The sequence below is a fragment of the Argentina silus genome (genome assembly GCF_951799395.1).
Source record: "Argentina silus genome assembly, chromosome: 2".
Lineage (NCBI taxonomy): Eukaryota > Metazoa > Chordata > Actinopteri > Argentiniformes > Argentinidae > Argentina > Argentina silus.
Window position 1 is genome coordinate 33,326,071 of NC_139656.1, and position 17,336 is coordinate 33,343,406.

The 17,336-nt window shown below is 47.9% G+C and overlaps 1 protein-coding gene across 4 annotated transcripts in view; it reads left to right on the top strand.

Moving 5' to 3' along the window:
• The first annotated feature begins 2,140 nt into the window (after positions 1–2,140).
• Positions 2,141–17,336, top strand: part of larp1 (La ribonucleoprotein 1, translational regulator) — a 39,669-nt gene continuing 24,473 nt past the window's right edge. For all 4 annotated transcript variants that reach the window (XM_083697557.1, XM_083697558.1, XM_083697559.1 and 1 more), the window contains exons 1-3: positions 2,141–2,763; positions 14,744–14,811; positions 15,144–15,209. In XM_083697557.1, the coding sequence (XP_083553683.1) occupies positions 2,367–2,763; positions 14,744–14,811; positions 15,144–15,209 (531 nt within the window). In that variant the 5' untranslated portion in view covers positions 2,141–2,366. The remainder of the gene's footprint in view (positions 2,764–14,743; positions 14,812–15,143; positions 15,210–17,336) is intronic.

A 17,336-nucleotide genomic window follows, 5' to 3' on the forward strand; every position in this document is an offset into this window, starting at 1 on the left:
GTAACTTTGTTTGTGTCTTTTAATCTTCTACAGAGATTTGGCTTTTGCTAAGAATGTCAGGCTACTCCCTTCAAACATGTCACCTGAGCTAATCTCTCAGTGGGTACAATGTGTTTCCCAGTGAGAGAAAGACGCTTGTTCTCCTTGTGTACACTCCTCAGTGGGCAGCTTGTCTGTCTGTCAGCTGTGTGTGTGTGTGTGTGTGTGTGTGTGTGTGTGTGTGTGTGTGTGTGTGTGTGTGTGTGTGTGTTGTGGGTAACAGAGGAACAGTGGTCAGGATGGGGTGAGGTGTAAGCTACAGTAACAGAGGGATCAGGTTCTGTCGTCTAAAACCCTCCCTGCCCACCTGTGTGTTCTGTGAATGCTTGTTTGTCGACTCATCTGGGTGCCCCCACCCCCACCCCCTAACCCCCCACCCTACCACTGCCCCTACGGTTGTTTCTTTTGGCACAAACATAACATTTGACTATTTGCTTTTTCCACAGCAGGACACCATAAGCCCTGATGTGGGTTGTTTACTAACGAGGCAGCAGCCATGTCAAGGTTTACAAGTCTCATCATGTCCACCTCCACTACGACCAGTCCCACGCAGCAATGGTGCTGCAGGGTCACTGTGGGCCCCCTCCCAAACTGTTCCCTATCCCTTACACCCTTTAAGACTCCCCCTCACTGACCAACAGGACTGGGAGGTACAGGCCCCATCCCAAACTGTTCCCTGGACCCTATCCCTTACACCCTTTAAGATTTCCCCTCACTGACCAACAGGACTGGGAGGTACAGGCCCCATCCCAAACTGTTCCCTGGACCCTATCCCTTACACCCTTTAAGACTCCCCCTCACTGACCAACAGGACTGGGAGGTACAGGCCCCATCCCAAACTGTTCCCTGGACCCTATCCCTTACACCCTTTAAGACTCCCCCTCACTGACCAACAGGACTGGGAGGTACAGGCCCCATCCCAAACAGTTCTCTGGACCCTATTCCTTAGACCCATCATAATTCCCCTTTACTAATCTACAGTACAGGATTGGAGAGGTATATGGAAATGACATGGAAATAGAAATGTAATAGCATTGTAATAGCATTGTAATAGCTTGATCTGGCCACTTGGTAGGCTCATACAATCGTTGCAACGGGGGAGTGAATGTGAGTGTTGGACAGGGGACAGTATGGAACAGTTTGGTCTCCACACACTGATTCAGCTGGTTGGGAGATGCAGTGGCAAGTGATGTGATCTGGGACAGACTGTCTTTTCATCTTTATATCTGTAGATAGGCTGTGGAACACTTTGCACTGCAGAAAAGGAAACACTGAAACCATTCAGGACCGATAGCAGGCTGCGGCTGGCTCGTGGCCTCAGAGACATGCATATGTGTGGTCTGAGTGACCTGACCTCCACTTCATCTCATCTGAGACCCCAGCTTCTGTACACACACACACACACACACACACACACACACACACACAGAGAGAGAGAGACAAAGAGACAGACAGACACACACACACACACAGAGAGAGAGAGAGAGAGAGAGAGAGAGAGAGAGAGAGACACAAAGAGACAGACAGACAGACAGACAGACAGACAGACAGACACACACACACACACACACACACACACACACACACACACACACACAAACACACAGCCTGATTGATTGGCATGTGGGTTTATAAGTATTGAGTGGTTAAAAAAAACTAGGGCATGCTGCTGATCGATTTGAACTTTCTCACCTATGTTATGTAATGGGAGGGGGGTCTTTCAAAAGACCAATGGTTGATTGGTCAACAATCATACTTGATTTCACATGGATGGTCCACACACACAATCTGTAATATGCCCATAAATGGCCTTAATTAGATTTTGTGTGGGATGTGTGGGATTCCAGTACAATTTGGTTTTGATGGCCAAATAAAATGTAGCATTTAGGACAGGAGGACACGTGCTTTTCCAGGATTTAACACGTGCTTGAGTGTAGGAATGGAGAATCGGTGCATTCGGTCGGTTTACAAACGCGTTCCTTCAAGAGGGCGAGACCAGCGTCATCTCCATTCCAGCCCAGTTGCGCGCGCGCACGTCTGTGCGTGGTCACTCCCCGTGGTTCGTACGTCCGCGCACCCTCCTATCGCGTGGCGGTGATCATCCATATTGCTGCTAGTGGTGGAGATTAGCTTGTAATTTTAAAGAGGCTCTCGGACGCTTTTTATATGTTTTAATTTAACAATTACCACTCTGCGTCTTAGACTGAAGGCTATTTGGTCTAGGGGTGGAGTGGAGAAACGATAGAGACGAGTTCATCCGCGGAATACTTTACATTTTCGTTCTTGCGTTGAAGGCGAATTTGGGGGTATCGTGAGGAAAAGGGGAAATGGCCACTCAGGTGGAGACTCTTCTGCCCAACAACCCTCTTATCAAACAAGAGGAGCATGGCCATGCGAGCAAGATGATCCACGGAGAGGACTGTCTGGAGAAAGGGGCGAAGCAGACGGGTGTCACCGAGGAGGGTTGCAATATGAAAGAAGACAACTCGGAACAGGGTGGGATTGCAACGAAGGAGCAAACCTCAAAACAGGCGAAAGAAGAGAGTAACAATCAAGAGAAGGACAACCTGGATCAAGAGGCTTCTAACAACAAGCACACGACGGAAGACGGTGGGAAATGCAGTAAAAAGGAGTTTGCTGAAGCACCCCCGCCCAAGGTGAACCCTTGGACTAAGAAAATGAATGCGGTGACCGTGGTCAGCGTGAATGGACAAGCACATCATGGTTTGTATTCTCCATAACGGTGGTCTTTCGTGCTGCTGTCAGTGGCAGCCAGGCAGTGCTGGGTTTAGGGTGCGTTCACCTGAACCGCTTTATGATCAAGCACGATGTTGCTGTCAGATCAGATATGATAGTTGGGTGTTCCTCACTCAGTCAGTGGATAATGCAGCATTGCAAGCTTGCTCTTATGAAGTCTGCTCTTGCTAGCAAGCTATATATAGGAGCAAGGCCTCAAACTATTCTGGGACTAGAGTGGACTGTATAAACTTCTTCCACGATACAATCGGGAGTTTACGTTCTAAACATCGTGTTGTTATCTTGTTTTGTGGGGAGCTACGCCCGTTTTACAAATGTAACAACATTGGCATAGCTTAGTTTGCCAGCGAGTGTCAGGCCTCGCTAGGGTCGCTACAACAAGCTGAAGCTTCAGGTTGCTACTTGAACCCAGCGAGTTGTTTGCCTATTTTTAACAACGACAGGCGACCATGTCGTTACTTGACACAGCGCCTGGGAAAAAGAGCCTACCTTTACAAATGTCCCTGTACTGTCAAGCTGCCAATCGAGTGGTTTGTTTTGTTGCTAATGGACAACATGCGACGCTGTACAGTAGTGTCACAGATGCATGGCTAACATGGCTGTGAAGTCTGCTGCTCCCAGAGCAGTTCAGCGTGCATTGTCATGTGTGGCACGCGTTGTAACTGTTGCCATTTTGCTAGCTGGTGTGTAGCTTGCGTCCATGTCTTTTCGCCAGATTTGTTAGGCGATGTTTGCTGTAGCTACGGTCAATAGATCTCTGAATGTACTGTTTTCAGTTGATGGCTTAGCCTATGGTGCCTGAGTGCTTAGAAGCTGGCTAACAATAGCAGCTGGGCCCAGTTAGCCTGCCTAGACCACTCCGCTAATCCTTGAGCAACATGGCTAAATTAGCCAGGGATCTCGGGTTACCGTACACTTTGAAACAATTTGGTGGTTCTATGAATTTAACTTTTTAAAATATTTGTCTTAATACTAATATATTTGTTATGGGGCGTCACGTGTTCTCTCCACGTGTTGCCCCCACTAGCTAATGCCTGAAACAATACTGCCCTTTAAATTCAATCATATGGCACGCTATTAATATTGATCGCGTTTCTGTTAAAGAATAAGGCCCAATCATGATTATGATATGCCTGTCATCTTGGTTGATGGCAAATCTTGGCCCTTTGCCTAATGTGATTAATCAAGCCATGGCTACACACGCCGCATGATCACATGCTATCCACTTAGCAAGCTAACTTCTGGCTATCACGATCGACCATTCAGGACATCGCCAGAATATTGATGTATTGAGGGCGTGATACTAATAAGAAAACACATAACATCACTCGGGGCGAATAGTATGTGTAGATACGTGCAGTGTTTTATGCGATACCGTGTTCGTAAAGACAGTGGCGTGTGTTTTGACACGGGCAGGGAGGAGACCGCTGGGTCGCCTTCCCATAGTTCCACAGTCTGACTCTGTCAAGACAACGTGGTCTGTGTCAGCCATGTGATATTGCAACATTCTCGATTAACGTGTCGAGAGAATCGCTGTCAAATCTCCCTAAGCGCATGTAATGGGGTAGTCGAACCCGTTGACAAATGTGTTCGGTGTGTTTTCTTTGTTTGTTTGGCGTGTGCGGTAGGGTAAAAACACGCGTAAACAATGCCACTGGGCCTCACTTACATATGCGTCCCCTCCCCCCACGCATAGCCAGACTACGAACTGCACGGTCGAGTCTGAGCTAGCTGCTAGCTACCAGTGTTGCTAACAAGCAGGTTGACTACATGTGGTTTGGTAATGAGGCTTATAAGGCAATATGTTCTACATGACAATGAAATCTGCGGTGTTAATTCGAAACCCCCTTTAACCCCCACTAAGTTGTCACCTGGCATTTTGACATTGGTTTGCTAAAATGTCTTTAAGTGAATCATTAGACGATGACATGAACACATGGTGGAATACTTGAATTAGTCAGTGCTGCTTTGCATGGTGGGGAAAGTATGGTTCTGGTTATGTATGGTGTTGTACAGCAATATGTAATCTACAGATATGTCTGTCATGTGGCCCAAGTTACACAACACATCTTTATAGGACCCCACTCATGAGGCTGAAATGCCATGCTTCCTTGAAGGCATATGACACCATTTTGGGATCGTAATGCTATTTACAGCCGGTTTATGAATACCTAGACATATAGACAGACATACATTCCCCACCTACTCCCCAAAAGGCCGCTCTGCCCCTTATTTTGCCGTTAACAGGCCCTTGTCAAAGCTATGATTATGTTCTGTACATTGTGTCCCCAAGGTCAGTCATGGTATGGAGAAATATCTTTGAGAATGACCAACCTGCTGTCTTTGACATGTTCCCAATGTGGGACACTGGGACGCAGTGCCTGTTCCCTCTCCCTGCCTCGTATCTAATGAATTTGGTGTTGTAACACTTAAGTGCTATGGCTTTGTTTGTGTTTTATGAACCCCTGAATGGTCAGGATCAAATGATTGTTGCCGCAACGCCACTTTTTACGTTCATTACATTCATGGCATTTAAGCAGACGCCTTTATCCAAAGCGACTTACAAGCGCGACTCTAAAATCTGTGGAATCATTACGTTGGATAAGCGGAGGAGGGACGCTGTGTTTTAAAAGTGGGATTTTCCAGTTCCAGACCAGGGTTTGTGTTCTAGAACCACACCAGTGTTCTGTGTGAGGTAGGGATGGACACTCGACCAGTTGAACATTTGAGGTGTCATGATGTGTACCAGCAATTCGCAGTGGTCATAACCGCCATGAAAGGAAGTGGACAAATGCACATTTTTTTAAAAATGTTTTAAACCTCCCGTCTGTTTTGTGTGATCGCATCCCTTTTTTGTATCAAATGTTCGATTGTAAATAGGCGCCAAGCAGCACGTGGTCACTGACTGAAGGCAGCGGAGGGGTTGAGAGTCATGTAGAAGAGGCAGGTCAGGAGTGACTGAAGGCAGCGGAGGGGTTGAGAGTCATGTAGAAGAGGCAGGTCAGGAGTGACTGGCAGGTTGGTTTAGTCTCCCCCATTAGCATTCCTTTGGTGCTTGGGAACCTTCACAAACAAGTGCGAATTGAGGCCCTCTGTTTTAATTGCGTCCAGCCTACATTCGTAGAAGGGCCTTGCAGACGGGGGTGTCCCCAGTGTGCATAGCTGTTGTCACAACCTTGGTATGATCGACAGAATTAGATCTGTGATGTTTAAAGCTGGCAATGCACACATACGAGCTCAGGTTAGTGGGCAAGCCACCGCAAGAATCGAAATTTGCACTAGCACCCTTCTGTCTGATTCCAGAGTGTCCTCCCCATCTCACCCCACCCGGAGAGACTTGTCTTGTTGGGGTGAAAGACCAGGCCCAGTCACAGGGCATTGACCAGCGTTGCCAGATTTCATCTACACTTTCCAGCCCTACCAGAGCCTGAATCCCGCCCAATCCACTACAAAGTAGCCCCATTTCAAGAGCACCTGATTTGGGCCCCCCGTCGCACTGTATGGGCGGGAAAGGGCCCAATCTGGCAACTCCGGTGTTGACAAGGCGGTGTGTAGTTGACAGGGTGTCGGGACCCTGTTGGGGTCACGAACTGGGAAGAAGTGCTGATGCGTGAAGGCTGAAGTGGGATCATAGTACAGAATGTATTCATACTACTGAGCTGAATGAGAGTTACTGTCTTGTCTGCTGGTAAATAAAGTTATCTCTTATCTGTCTTGGTACTGAGAGGCTAAAACGTGGCGATAAAGTTTCTCCTGTGTTGCCTAATTTCACTACAAAGTCTATGTGTTTCTTAATGCGCTAACACACAGCTGTTCAATTAGACAGCTGTTCAATTAGCTGTTTTATATATATATATATATATATGTATATGCCATTTAGCTGATGCTTTTATCCAAAGCGACTTACATTGCAGTGAGTGCATACATTTCAGTATATATTTATGGCCCCAGCAGGAATCAAACCCACAACCAAAGCGTTGTTAGCGCCATGCTCTACCAACTGAGCCACAGAGGACAATTAGACTGTTCAACTAGACTGCTTTAAAGGGGTTCTTAGTGATTGGGAAGAAATTGGCTGTCGCTAAAGCACCGTGTAGAATAGAGAAGCCTATTATCATGTCTTTTTTTTTTTGTAAAACATTTTTTCTAGCAAAATCACTTCTTTTGACCAGACAATGGCTGCAGGCCCGCTCTGAGGGGCTGGTTGTAGAAGCTTTGAGGTAGCAGTGAAAGTGCGTCTGACTGGAGATGGTGGGAACATAACATAACACACGCTGACGCTTTCATCCAGAGCGACTTACGTTGCAGTGAGCGTATACATTTTTCAGTATATATGGTCCCAGCGGGAAACGGACCCACAACCTAAGCGTTGTTAGCGCCATGCTCTACCAACAGAGCCACAGACCATCCATCTAGATGTATCTATCTATCTATTCATATATTCACATTCCCTCTGCAGGTTCAACCAGTGCTTTGGGGTGCTGGGGGTGCTGTATTGGAGGTAGTTTTGGTTTGTTAGAGTGTTCAGTGCAGTATGTCTCTCTCTCTCTCTCCCTCTCTCTCTCTCCACCCCTCTCTGTCTCTCTCTCCACCCCTCTCTGTCTCTCTCTCTCTCTCTCTCTCCACCCCTCTCTGTCTCTCTCTCCACCCCTCTCTCTCTCTCTCTCCCCCTCTCTCTCTCTCCACCCCTCTCTGTCTCAGCTGTTTAGACCGGTCCTCCCAGGTCGTTCAGCTCTGGGCTTTTATCTATTGAAGAGCTGCGTCTGTGCTCAGCGATATGGACGTGTCCCAATGAAAGCACAGTGTTCTTCAGATGGGAGTGTAGGCATGTGCCTTGGGTGTGTGTGAGGGGGAGGGAGGGACAGACAGAGAGAGAGTGTGTGTGTGTGTCTCTGTTAAATTGTCTGTGTTATTTGTGTGTGCGTGCGTGCGCCAACTAGTATGTGTGGCTGTCGCCATGGCCTCAGGCAGAGGGACACCTCCTCCTCCTCCTCCTCTTCCTCGCTCCAGTGTCTGAGCCAGTTACACAGCGGGTGGTGATGTCACCCTGCTGATCATGTGACACTGGTGAGAGTCTTCGAGGTGTGTGTGTGTGTGTGTGTGTGTGTGTGTGTGTCAGTGTCAGCCGAGAGCCGGCCTGCGCCCGGTCTTTTCCTCCATATTTGGTTCTGGCTGGCCTCATCCTGTGTTCCAGGCAGCGCTGCTCCTGACTGGACTGCATGGATCTAATCTAGGACACGGCTGTCACAGGCACCATAGCAGTAGCGCTGTCTAATACGCTTTCATAGATTTTGCCTTTTAGATGATGTATAAATTAGACTGCTTTTCATTTAAATTGATTTATTATTATCCCCCCCCCTCCCGTCTTCTCTTCCCCCCCCCCCCCTCCCTCTCCTCTCCTCTGTCCAGTGCGTCTACTGCAGCGTCGGTCCTAATGACAGACGCTCAAAGAGACAAAATGAGATTTCTCTGGCTTCTTTTTTTTTTTCTTTTTTTTGCAACGGCTTTTTGGCAGTGGTGAGGATTTAATAAGGAGTCGTCACATGTCCCAATTAAGCTCTCAGACGCAGACCAACATCACAGTTAAAGATGGCATTGCTTTTGCCTGCGCCAAACATTAGTTAATTCCAGTCCCTGGACGGCTAGTTGGCTTGTTGCTTTTCTTACAGAAGCTACATGGCTAAGCGGAGTTAGCTACACATGGCTAAGTACAATAGCACATAGCGGCACTATGTGTGTGTGTGCTGTCTGATGAGTCCACACTCGTGTAGAGGGCTTGATGAACATTTGCCCGTCCTGTTTGTTTATTTAAGACCTCAGTGCCTACGTGGCACAAGGCTTATTTATAGACCTGATATCCTCTGGGATTTTCGGTTGATTTTTCAGAAACATACTGTACGTAACAAACACCCTTGAGAATTTTGGCTGTGGACTCCACCTGAGGAGGGCTGGGCTGGGCTGGGTAGTGAGGGAGGGGGGGGGTAGTTATGGTGGAGAAGGGAGGGAAGGCTGGTGGATAGGAGGGGGGGGGGGGGGGGATAGGCGTGGGTGGCTAACATGCTAATCCTAGCCTCTGGCTAGTCTGTTTGTACTGCAAGCTGCAGAGACTTGCTCTGACTATTGCCAGGGAGGGAGAGAGAGGATGATTGAGAGAGAGGGAGGGAGGGAGCGAGCGAGAGAGAGGGGGGGGGGGGGCAATGATTGATTGAGAGGGAGGGAGGGAGCGGCTGGGCAGAGTGCTGTGATTCCCAGGGGCTGTCATAGCCCTGCAGCTCGCTGTGCTGACGACCCCTCACAGGTGGCTGGTCCTGACCAGATCACTGGGCTGAGCACACACCCACACACACACACCCACACATACTCCCACACACACACATACTCCCACACACACACACACACAGGCGTATACACACCTACACATGCATGCACACACGTACACACCCCCAAACACTCAGATATCCCCCCCCCCCCCCCCCTACACACACACTCACACACACCCTCACACACACACACACACTTCTCCTGGAAGTGAGAGGGAACAGAACGCTCTCTTTTCAATGGTCTCATACAGCAGATCATGCTGCAGAGCTTCCCATGAAGCCTCCCATCTCACAGTCTTAGATCTGCCCTGCAGAGAGAGATGATTTATATAACAACATCCAGCCTAATATGATTGCTTTAGAGGTTAATTGATCACAGCAGAGTCAGAGTTTTATCTTGATGCATCTCGTCACTTGGTTACTGGGCAGCACCGTGCACTTTGGCATGAGCCCTACTCCCTGCTCGTTCCCGCACACACACACACACACACACACACACACACACAGAGCTGCCCTTTAAATATCACCTGATGTTGCACAGAACACACCGAGGCCGGTGAAGGATGGTATGTCTGGCATGATGGCCCTTGCGGACGGATGCATTCTATTGTCCGACCGATAGCCAAACTCTGGTTGATTTATCTCAGAGGAGAGCTGTTTTAAGAGGGCACGTCAGATTCAATGTCCTCACTTCTTCTGAAGGTGTAGACCGAGGGACGTACATTGAATCATTTTCACTCGGCTGACCTCCAGCGGTGTGGGTCTCCTGCTGTCCTAGTGCTTGTTCAACACCCAGTCCCATGTTGGTCAGACGCCTTGGTCTCGAGTGCTCCATCACTGTAGAATGAAATGATGCTTATTTTTCTCTCCAGGCTCCGCCTTTGTGAAGGTCGCGCTGGAAACACCTCGAGTTCACAATCAGCGGCGCTGATAACCTATTTTTAGCAGAGAGTTTGAGGATTGGGGACATTTATCTTGAAAGTTAATGTGTAATCTGTTTTTAGGACAGAGTACACACAGTTGGACAGGATGGGACTGCTCAGTACCGGAGTCTCATAGGCCCGTTTTTTTTCATCAAAAGCTTTAGATTAAGCTTTTGAAACATTCATGTGGCCCAGCTTTTGGCTCCTGATGTCTCTACCAATAGGGAGTGGAAGCGTGATGTCACAATGTACAGTACTAGTCAAAAGTTTGGACACACCTTCTCATTCAATGGTTTTTCTTTTCTTTTTTAAAATTATTTTCTACATTGTAGATTAATATTGAAGACATCAAAACTATGAAGGAACATGTGGAATTATGTAGTAAACAAAAACGTGTTAAACAAACCAGAATATGTTTTATATTTTAGATTCAAAGTAGCCACCTTTTGCTTTGATGACAGCTTTGCACACTCTTGGCAAGTTTGTGCCCAAACCTTTGACTGGTACTGTATTTTGTTTGAACTTACTTTCAGTTCAAGCTGAAGCATGCATTTTTCCAACAGCTTATATGTGTAACAACATACAGACATACATGTTTCTTGTACATTTTCTTGTCCAATTTAACGAGCGTTCGGTTCTGGTAACTGTTTCTCAATTATTTTGTCTCTTAGGTTCAAAACTTGAAAATGACTAAGATAATGTGGCTTATTCTAGAGATGGCCAATTTTAAGACTTACCTAAAGCTAGTTAATCGGCCAAGAAAATGTTAGCCTGTATGTTACACAACACTTAAATAAGCTGTTGAAAAAATCCTGAAGAGGAAAATGAATGGGGATTGAATCAGCTTGAACCGGAAGTTAGTTCAACAGACCACATTCTGACGGCATGCTGCAGCGCCCTGCTAGGACGACAAGACGGAACCATTGTTACCATACATCAGTCAGTCTAGTGCATGACCCCCCCCCCCACCACCACCACAAAAAAAAGTGTGGCGATTTTGTAACGTCGCGAGGCATTTCGAAAGACGGAGTGGCAGCAACTGCTCTCTCCATTCATAATGTCGTTAGCGGTGATGTCGGAGTTCTCTGACAGCCAATACCTTTGACAGGGGAACACTGGGGTAATTCAACCCCCTATTACAAAGGTCATAAGGTCATCTGAGAGGGTCACGGTGAAGAGCTGCGTTCCCAGTCCCACCCGTAACCTATTACACATACGAGTTCAGTTGCACCCACGCCTGTGGCTCGTGGCTCAGGATTGGCCTATTTGATGACAGTCTTTTCATTCCGATTGGGTAACTATTTAACGACTTGAATAAATCGCAACTGTCTGAGTGGCCTGAAAATATCCTCGATCTTGTTAGTCTGAGAGGTGAAGATAAGTTATTAATCCAATTGCACAAGGACAGATGGATGACTATTGCCTGGGCTACCATTGCTGTGGAAGAAACAGGGGAGGCTGGTGGAGGTAGAAATCGGAGGACGGGCTCATTCCTCATTCAGTTCCATGCATTACAATGAGCCCATCCTCTGATTTCTACCTCCACCAGCCTCCCCTGCTGGGAAACAGACTGGCATTATTTCTTGGCCTGATGTTGGAGCATGTGACCTTGGGGGTAAGAGCATCAGAGGAATTAAAAGTTTCAAAACATGCACTGTCATCCAGTGTATTAGGCAAAGCCCATGCAGGGAAAGAAAGATCAATGTTCCATCTCAGACTGGGTGCTTGTTGTATATGCTCCTGCTACCTCGTGTTAGTTTAAAGTAGTACAAATACCTCATGAACCCGTTCACACTCCGGCTAATGACATTTTTAAGGGGGAATTCAGACGTTTGAGAAGCTATTTTAGGTATTTGACACTAATGTTGTTCTGCTGTCAACAAATGTGTGTGAAAGGCTACAGGGCAGATGAAAACAGTGAGATGATTGGTCCCTGAACCCATAGGGGAGGCCATCTTGAAATATATAAGCCTCCTTCATGGATCTGTCTGTTTAAACTTGTTCTTGATGGCTACAGGTGGAAATGCATTGGTTTTGACAATAAAAAAGCTTTATTTTTCATTTCAGAATACGGTGAGATGACAGTGGCTTGGTGCTGGCTAGCCTATGCTAAGCATCCTCACTGCTGTGTGGTTGGTTACAGGCTAGGCTAACTAGCATCCTCACTGCTGTGTGGTTGGTTACAGGCTAGGCTAACTAGCATCCTCACTGTGGTGTAGTTGGTTACAGGCTAGGCTAACTAGCATCCTTACTGCAGTGGGGTTGGTTACAGGCTAGGCTAACTAGCATCCTTACTGCTGTGTGGTTGGTTACAGGCTAGGCTAACTAGCATCCTTACTGCTGTGTGGTTGGTTACAGGCTAGGCTAACTAGCATCCTTACTGCTGTGTGGTTGGTTACAGGCTAGGCTAACTAGCATCCTTACTGCTGTGTGGTTGGTTACAGGCTAGGCTAACTAGCATCCTTACTGCTGTGTGGTTGGTTACAGGCTAGGCTAACTAGCATCCTCACTGCGGTGTGGTTGGTTACAGGCTAGGCTAACTAGCATCCTCACTGCGGTGTGGTTGGTTGTGTGAGCATACCTGACACGTTTAGGAAGGTACTCACAGGCTCAGGGAGGTGTAGCAGTACCTGTCAAACCACCACTCCTGTCTTACATGGTATCTGCTTGGTATCACAAGTTCATGTAAATTTAAAGTGCATCATTTTACACATGGTCTCAATACACTATACGATGGATTCACACACACATACACACACAGACACGATACAGCAATAAAGTTATGACATACAAAGTAAAGGAAAGGTCAGTATATATTGGAGTTTACAAAACAAAGATAATTGATTAAGGAGACCGTGAGATAAAAGAAAACTACAGTTAGGAATGAGACGGGTAAAAAAAAAAAAAAAAGTGTGATGGATTAAAACATTTATTTTTGTCTCAGCTTTTTTGTACAGATCTGACCGTTTTGTTTTTCAATGTACACATCTCCCCATCTGCTGTAGCTGAGAGTCCATGTCCAATGCAGTGGTCGTTATTGTTACCCAATTAGAAGTCATTTTGCTACTGGTCTTTCTTTTGTTACCCAATTAGAAGCCGTTTTGCTCCTGGTTTTGGGTGCTGGTTCACATGTTGTTTCTCAAGGTCCAAACCCTTCCCAGCCACTGTAACTTAACGTCTCAACTGCCAGGCGTTTGTGTTGGTAGTAATTCTGTAACAGGTGCTAACTCACCTGTCAAAGGTTGAACTTCCAGCCAAGGGGTGACGTGAACCATACCAGGATCAGGAATTCTGCCACCCGCAGCGCTTCTGCTCTACCAATGATGTTAAGGAGCTTACAGACGGATCAGATGTTGTTGTTTTTTTTTGTTTTGTTTTTAAGTATGTTTTTTGGGCATTTCTGCTTTATTTGGATAGAGACAGTAGAGATTGACAGGAAGGATGGGTGAGAGAGAGAGAGGAGGGATGACACGCAAGATAGGTCGAGGGTCGGAATCGAACCAGGAACCTTGCGATTATGTGGTATGCGCATTAGTGTGCAACGCTACTAAGCGCCCCCGGATCAAATGTTTAATAGGGGTATTGTTTTAAGACACAACATTGGTTGCAAACAATGCTCTTTTCGCTGCACATTTTTACAGCGAACTCAATGCAAAACCTATTGTTAGCTGCTAATTAATTGTGTGAAGTGGTGTTTTTGTTCCTTTTTAAAGCTGTAAGTAGCTCGGCCTGCTTATTGACAAACTGCCAGTTAATCTCTGGCTAGTTCATCTTCAGTGATTACAATGCATTTGTTTTCGTTTAGGAATTCATAACTTGTGACTCAAGCTGCTTTTGTGAAATGTTTTAATCAAACTTGACATCGTGCTTACGAAACACTTGCTAGACGAAATTATGCTGCAGACGAAGATTGTTTTTTTAATTTATTGCCCAAGATCTAGCCTCAAGAATGTGAGGAGTTGTACCGCATAAGCTGATGAAGGGTGTCAGTGACGTTTGCTAAGCACAAGTGGTTATGAGAGAGAGAGAGAGGGAGAGAGAGAGAGAGCACTACCGCTCACCGTTGGTAAACAGCCTTTTCCTCCTCTCTGTTTGTGTACCTGGCTTTGTCTGAGGCATGATCAGATTTAAGCAGATTTGTCCGGACTTAGTGTCAACGGCCGAGGCCACAGAGCGGCTGCCTCCCTGGCTTACCCCTGCCTTCTTAGCTGGGCTGCAGCGGTAGCCTAGCCTGGGCTACCCTCTCAGGCTGGAGGTAGGCAAGTTGTGGACAGGACACGGGCTGTTGGTGTCCTCTCTTTCACCCGGAAAGCGGTTTCCCTCTGCCAACGCCACGGGCACCCTGGCTGGGTCCTCCCTCTACTGACCTCACAGAGATTCACATGTTTTCTGCTAGTGTTACGTCGAGTGGGTGACATCAGGGGGGAGGCTAGGTGGAGGTAGAAATCGGAGGACTGGCTGAATGTAATGCACGGTAATCATTTCTCGTTCCATTCCATGCGATTCCTTTCGATTTCTACCTCCACTGGATTGCGTGGCTGCATGACTGTTATGTGTTTGAGTACGATTTTTCCGAAGTGACTTTAGTTCTAAAGATGACCAAGCGTAAAAACCAGACCTTCCCAGTGTAGTTTGCAGTGTACGTCTACAGCTCGGCGCTCAGACCCTCTTGTGACGTCCACCATCTTTGTTGTGTTTCTACAGAGCCACCTCCGACCGGCCCAGCCAAGGTGGTAAGAGCAGGGAACCCTCGACCCAGGAGAGGAGCAAAGGTACCGTGTGTGTGTGTGTTTGTGATAGTGGGAGAGAGAGAGAGAGAGACCTGGAGCTGAATCTATGTGCTACGCTTTCTGACATGCAAATGATAGTTCCTAGGAAGCCATTCAACACTTCAGATAAGCCTATGTAAACTGAGAGGCTTCATTCACAAGTGACTCACGGTTTGTTTCATGACCTGTGTTGTTAAACGGCCCTGTCAGCAGTACTATGCTGGGGCCACACCCAGTACTCACCCAGTGGAGGGATGGATTGAGCAGAGTGTGTGATGCTGGCAGTATGAAGACGGTATAATGTGTTACGTTCTTTGGCGTTTGGTGTTTTCCAGGTTGGTGATTTTGGCGATGCCAACAATTGGCCCACCCCAGGGGAAATGGCCACTAAAGACATGCAGGTGAGTCACAGCACAAAGGGAGCACAAGGATGGGAAATCACAATACACACACACACACACACTTTAACATGTGCACACACACACACACACTCACTCACAAGCACGACACACGCACACAAACACACGCTCTTGCACACACACACACAGAGCTAGTTGGGTAGGTCCCAGGGCTGTTTGTTTGCAGCGGAGGGGGACAACGTGCAGCTTTTGTTTATTCAGCAGGTTGGGTAGCTACAGTACCTTTGTAGAGTACACAGGCTGTTACTGCCTTCCTGTTGTCTTTACCAGTCCCCCTGACTTATACATTAGTAATGCCCTTTAACAACAACAGGGCAGTCTGTGTGGAGTCTGATTGGTGGAGAACAGGCGTGGTCACAATCTTGAAGAATAACAGGAGAAGAGATGGGGGGGGGGGGGGGGGGGGTTGAGAGAGGGGGATGAGGAGATCATGAGAGGAGACTGGAGGAGCGGTAGACTGAAAGAAAGGGGGACCGAGGGGATAATGATGAGTAGGGTGTAAATAAAGCTGGCGCAGTGTTCCTCCCTCTGTTTAAGACGGCACCGTGGGCGTTTTAGTGGCGGGGGTAATTATACGGGCTTGAGGCGACTGCGACTTTGTCTCTGCTCAGTTGAGCTCTAACCCTGGAACAGCAGCACACAGGAGCCCTACAGCAACCCTGGGCTCTGCAGGCTTTACCTGAGACAGGCCTACAGCAACCCTGGGCTCTGCAGGCTTTACCTGAGACAGGCCTACAGCAACCCTGGGCTCTGCAGGCTTTACCTGAGACAGGCCTACAGCAACCCTGGGCTCTGCAGGCTTTACCTGAGACAGGCCTACAGCAACCCTGGGCTCTGCAGGCTTTACCTGAGACAGGCCTACAGCAACCCTGGGCTCTGCAGGCTTTACCTGAGACAGGCCTACAGCAACCCTGGGCTCTGCAGGCTCTACCCTAGCCTCGCTAAAGCTAGCTCTGACACCTGAGACAGACCTACAGCACACCAGGCTACAGCAACCCTGGGCTCTGCAGGCTTTACCTGAGACAGGCCTACAGCACACAGGAATCCTACAGCAACCCTGGGCTCTGCAGGCTTTACCTGAGACAGGCCTACAGCACACAGGAACCCTACCTCTGCAGGCTCTATGCTAGCCTAGCTAACGCCCGAACATGGGAGTTAATTAGAGTGAGGAACGGTGGGTTCCTGGGCCATTGTGTGCAGCGCTCTATGTGCCACATCGGGCTAGCTTCAGCTAGGCTAGTTCCACGCCACCGGAGACAGACCTCTACAGCACACTAGCCTCCAGTAACCCTGATCTCTGCAGGCTTTACGCCACCTGAGACAGGTAGAACCCACCTGAGGAAGTGCAGGTCTATTTTAGAGCACACCTGAGTATAGCTCTGCACTGCTGGTTAAAAACACACCCAGCCTGAGAGACAGCTTCTGGTCTTACCGGAGAGCAGCACAGCAACAATAAGCTGTGTACGTACAAACAGAAATGACCCAGCCCTACACCTGATACCTGATCATATCATATACCTTATTATCCTCAGCCTTCAGAGGTGTGTCCCATCGAGGGTACAACTCATTTGTGGCCTCTTACAGAAGCATAACCCCGCACCCCCCACCAGGTTATTTTTTGACTGTTGGATCTGGGCGATACTTTGTCACCAGCTGAGTGACCCAAGTAACCCCCCTTTTTTAGACAAGAGGGGCTGCGATCTGCCAAGAGCCTGTGGAAATGTAGGTCAGAGCAGGGCCAGGAATAACCAGGGCTGGAGGGACTGGAGCTAGGGCTGGGGCTCGGGGCTGGAGCTAGGGCTGGGGCTCGGGGGCTGGGGCTCGGGGGCTGGGCCTGGAGCTAAAGCTGGAGGGGGGCTCCAATGAGGGATGTCCTTTTAGGGATCCCCCCCACATTACGCGGGTCTCTGCTGCTATTCTGGGCTTGGTACACACCTAGCGGTTAAAACACTGCGAAATCAACCGATCACTCACTCAACTGTTCACAAATGAGTCTCCCCAGAATTTGATTTTGAAATATTAACCTGTATCGTTTTGAATAGAGTCTTTTTTTCTTTTTTTTTTTTTTTTTGAGTTTCACCGACAGGTTGTGGGGCTGTGAGGCGGTTT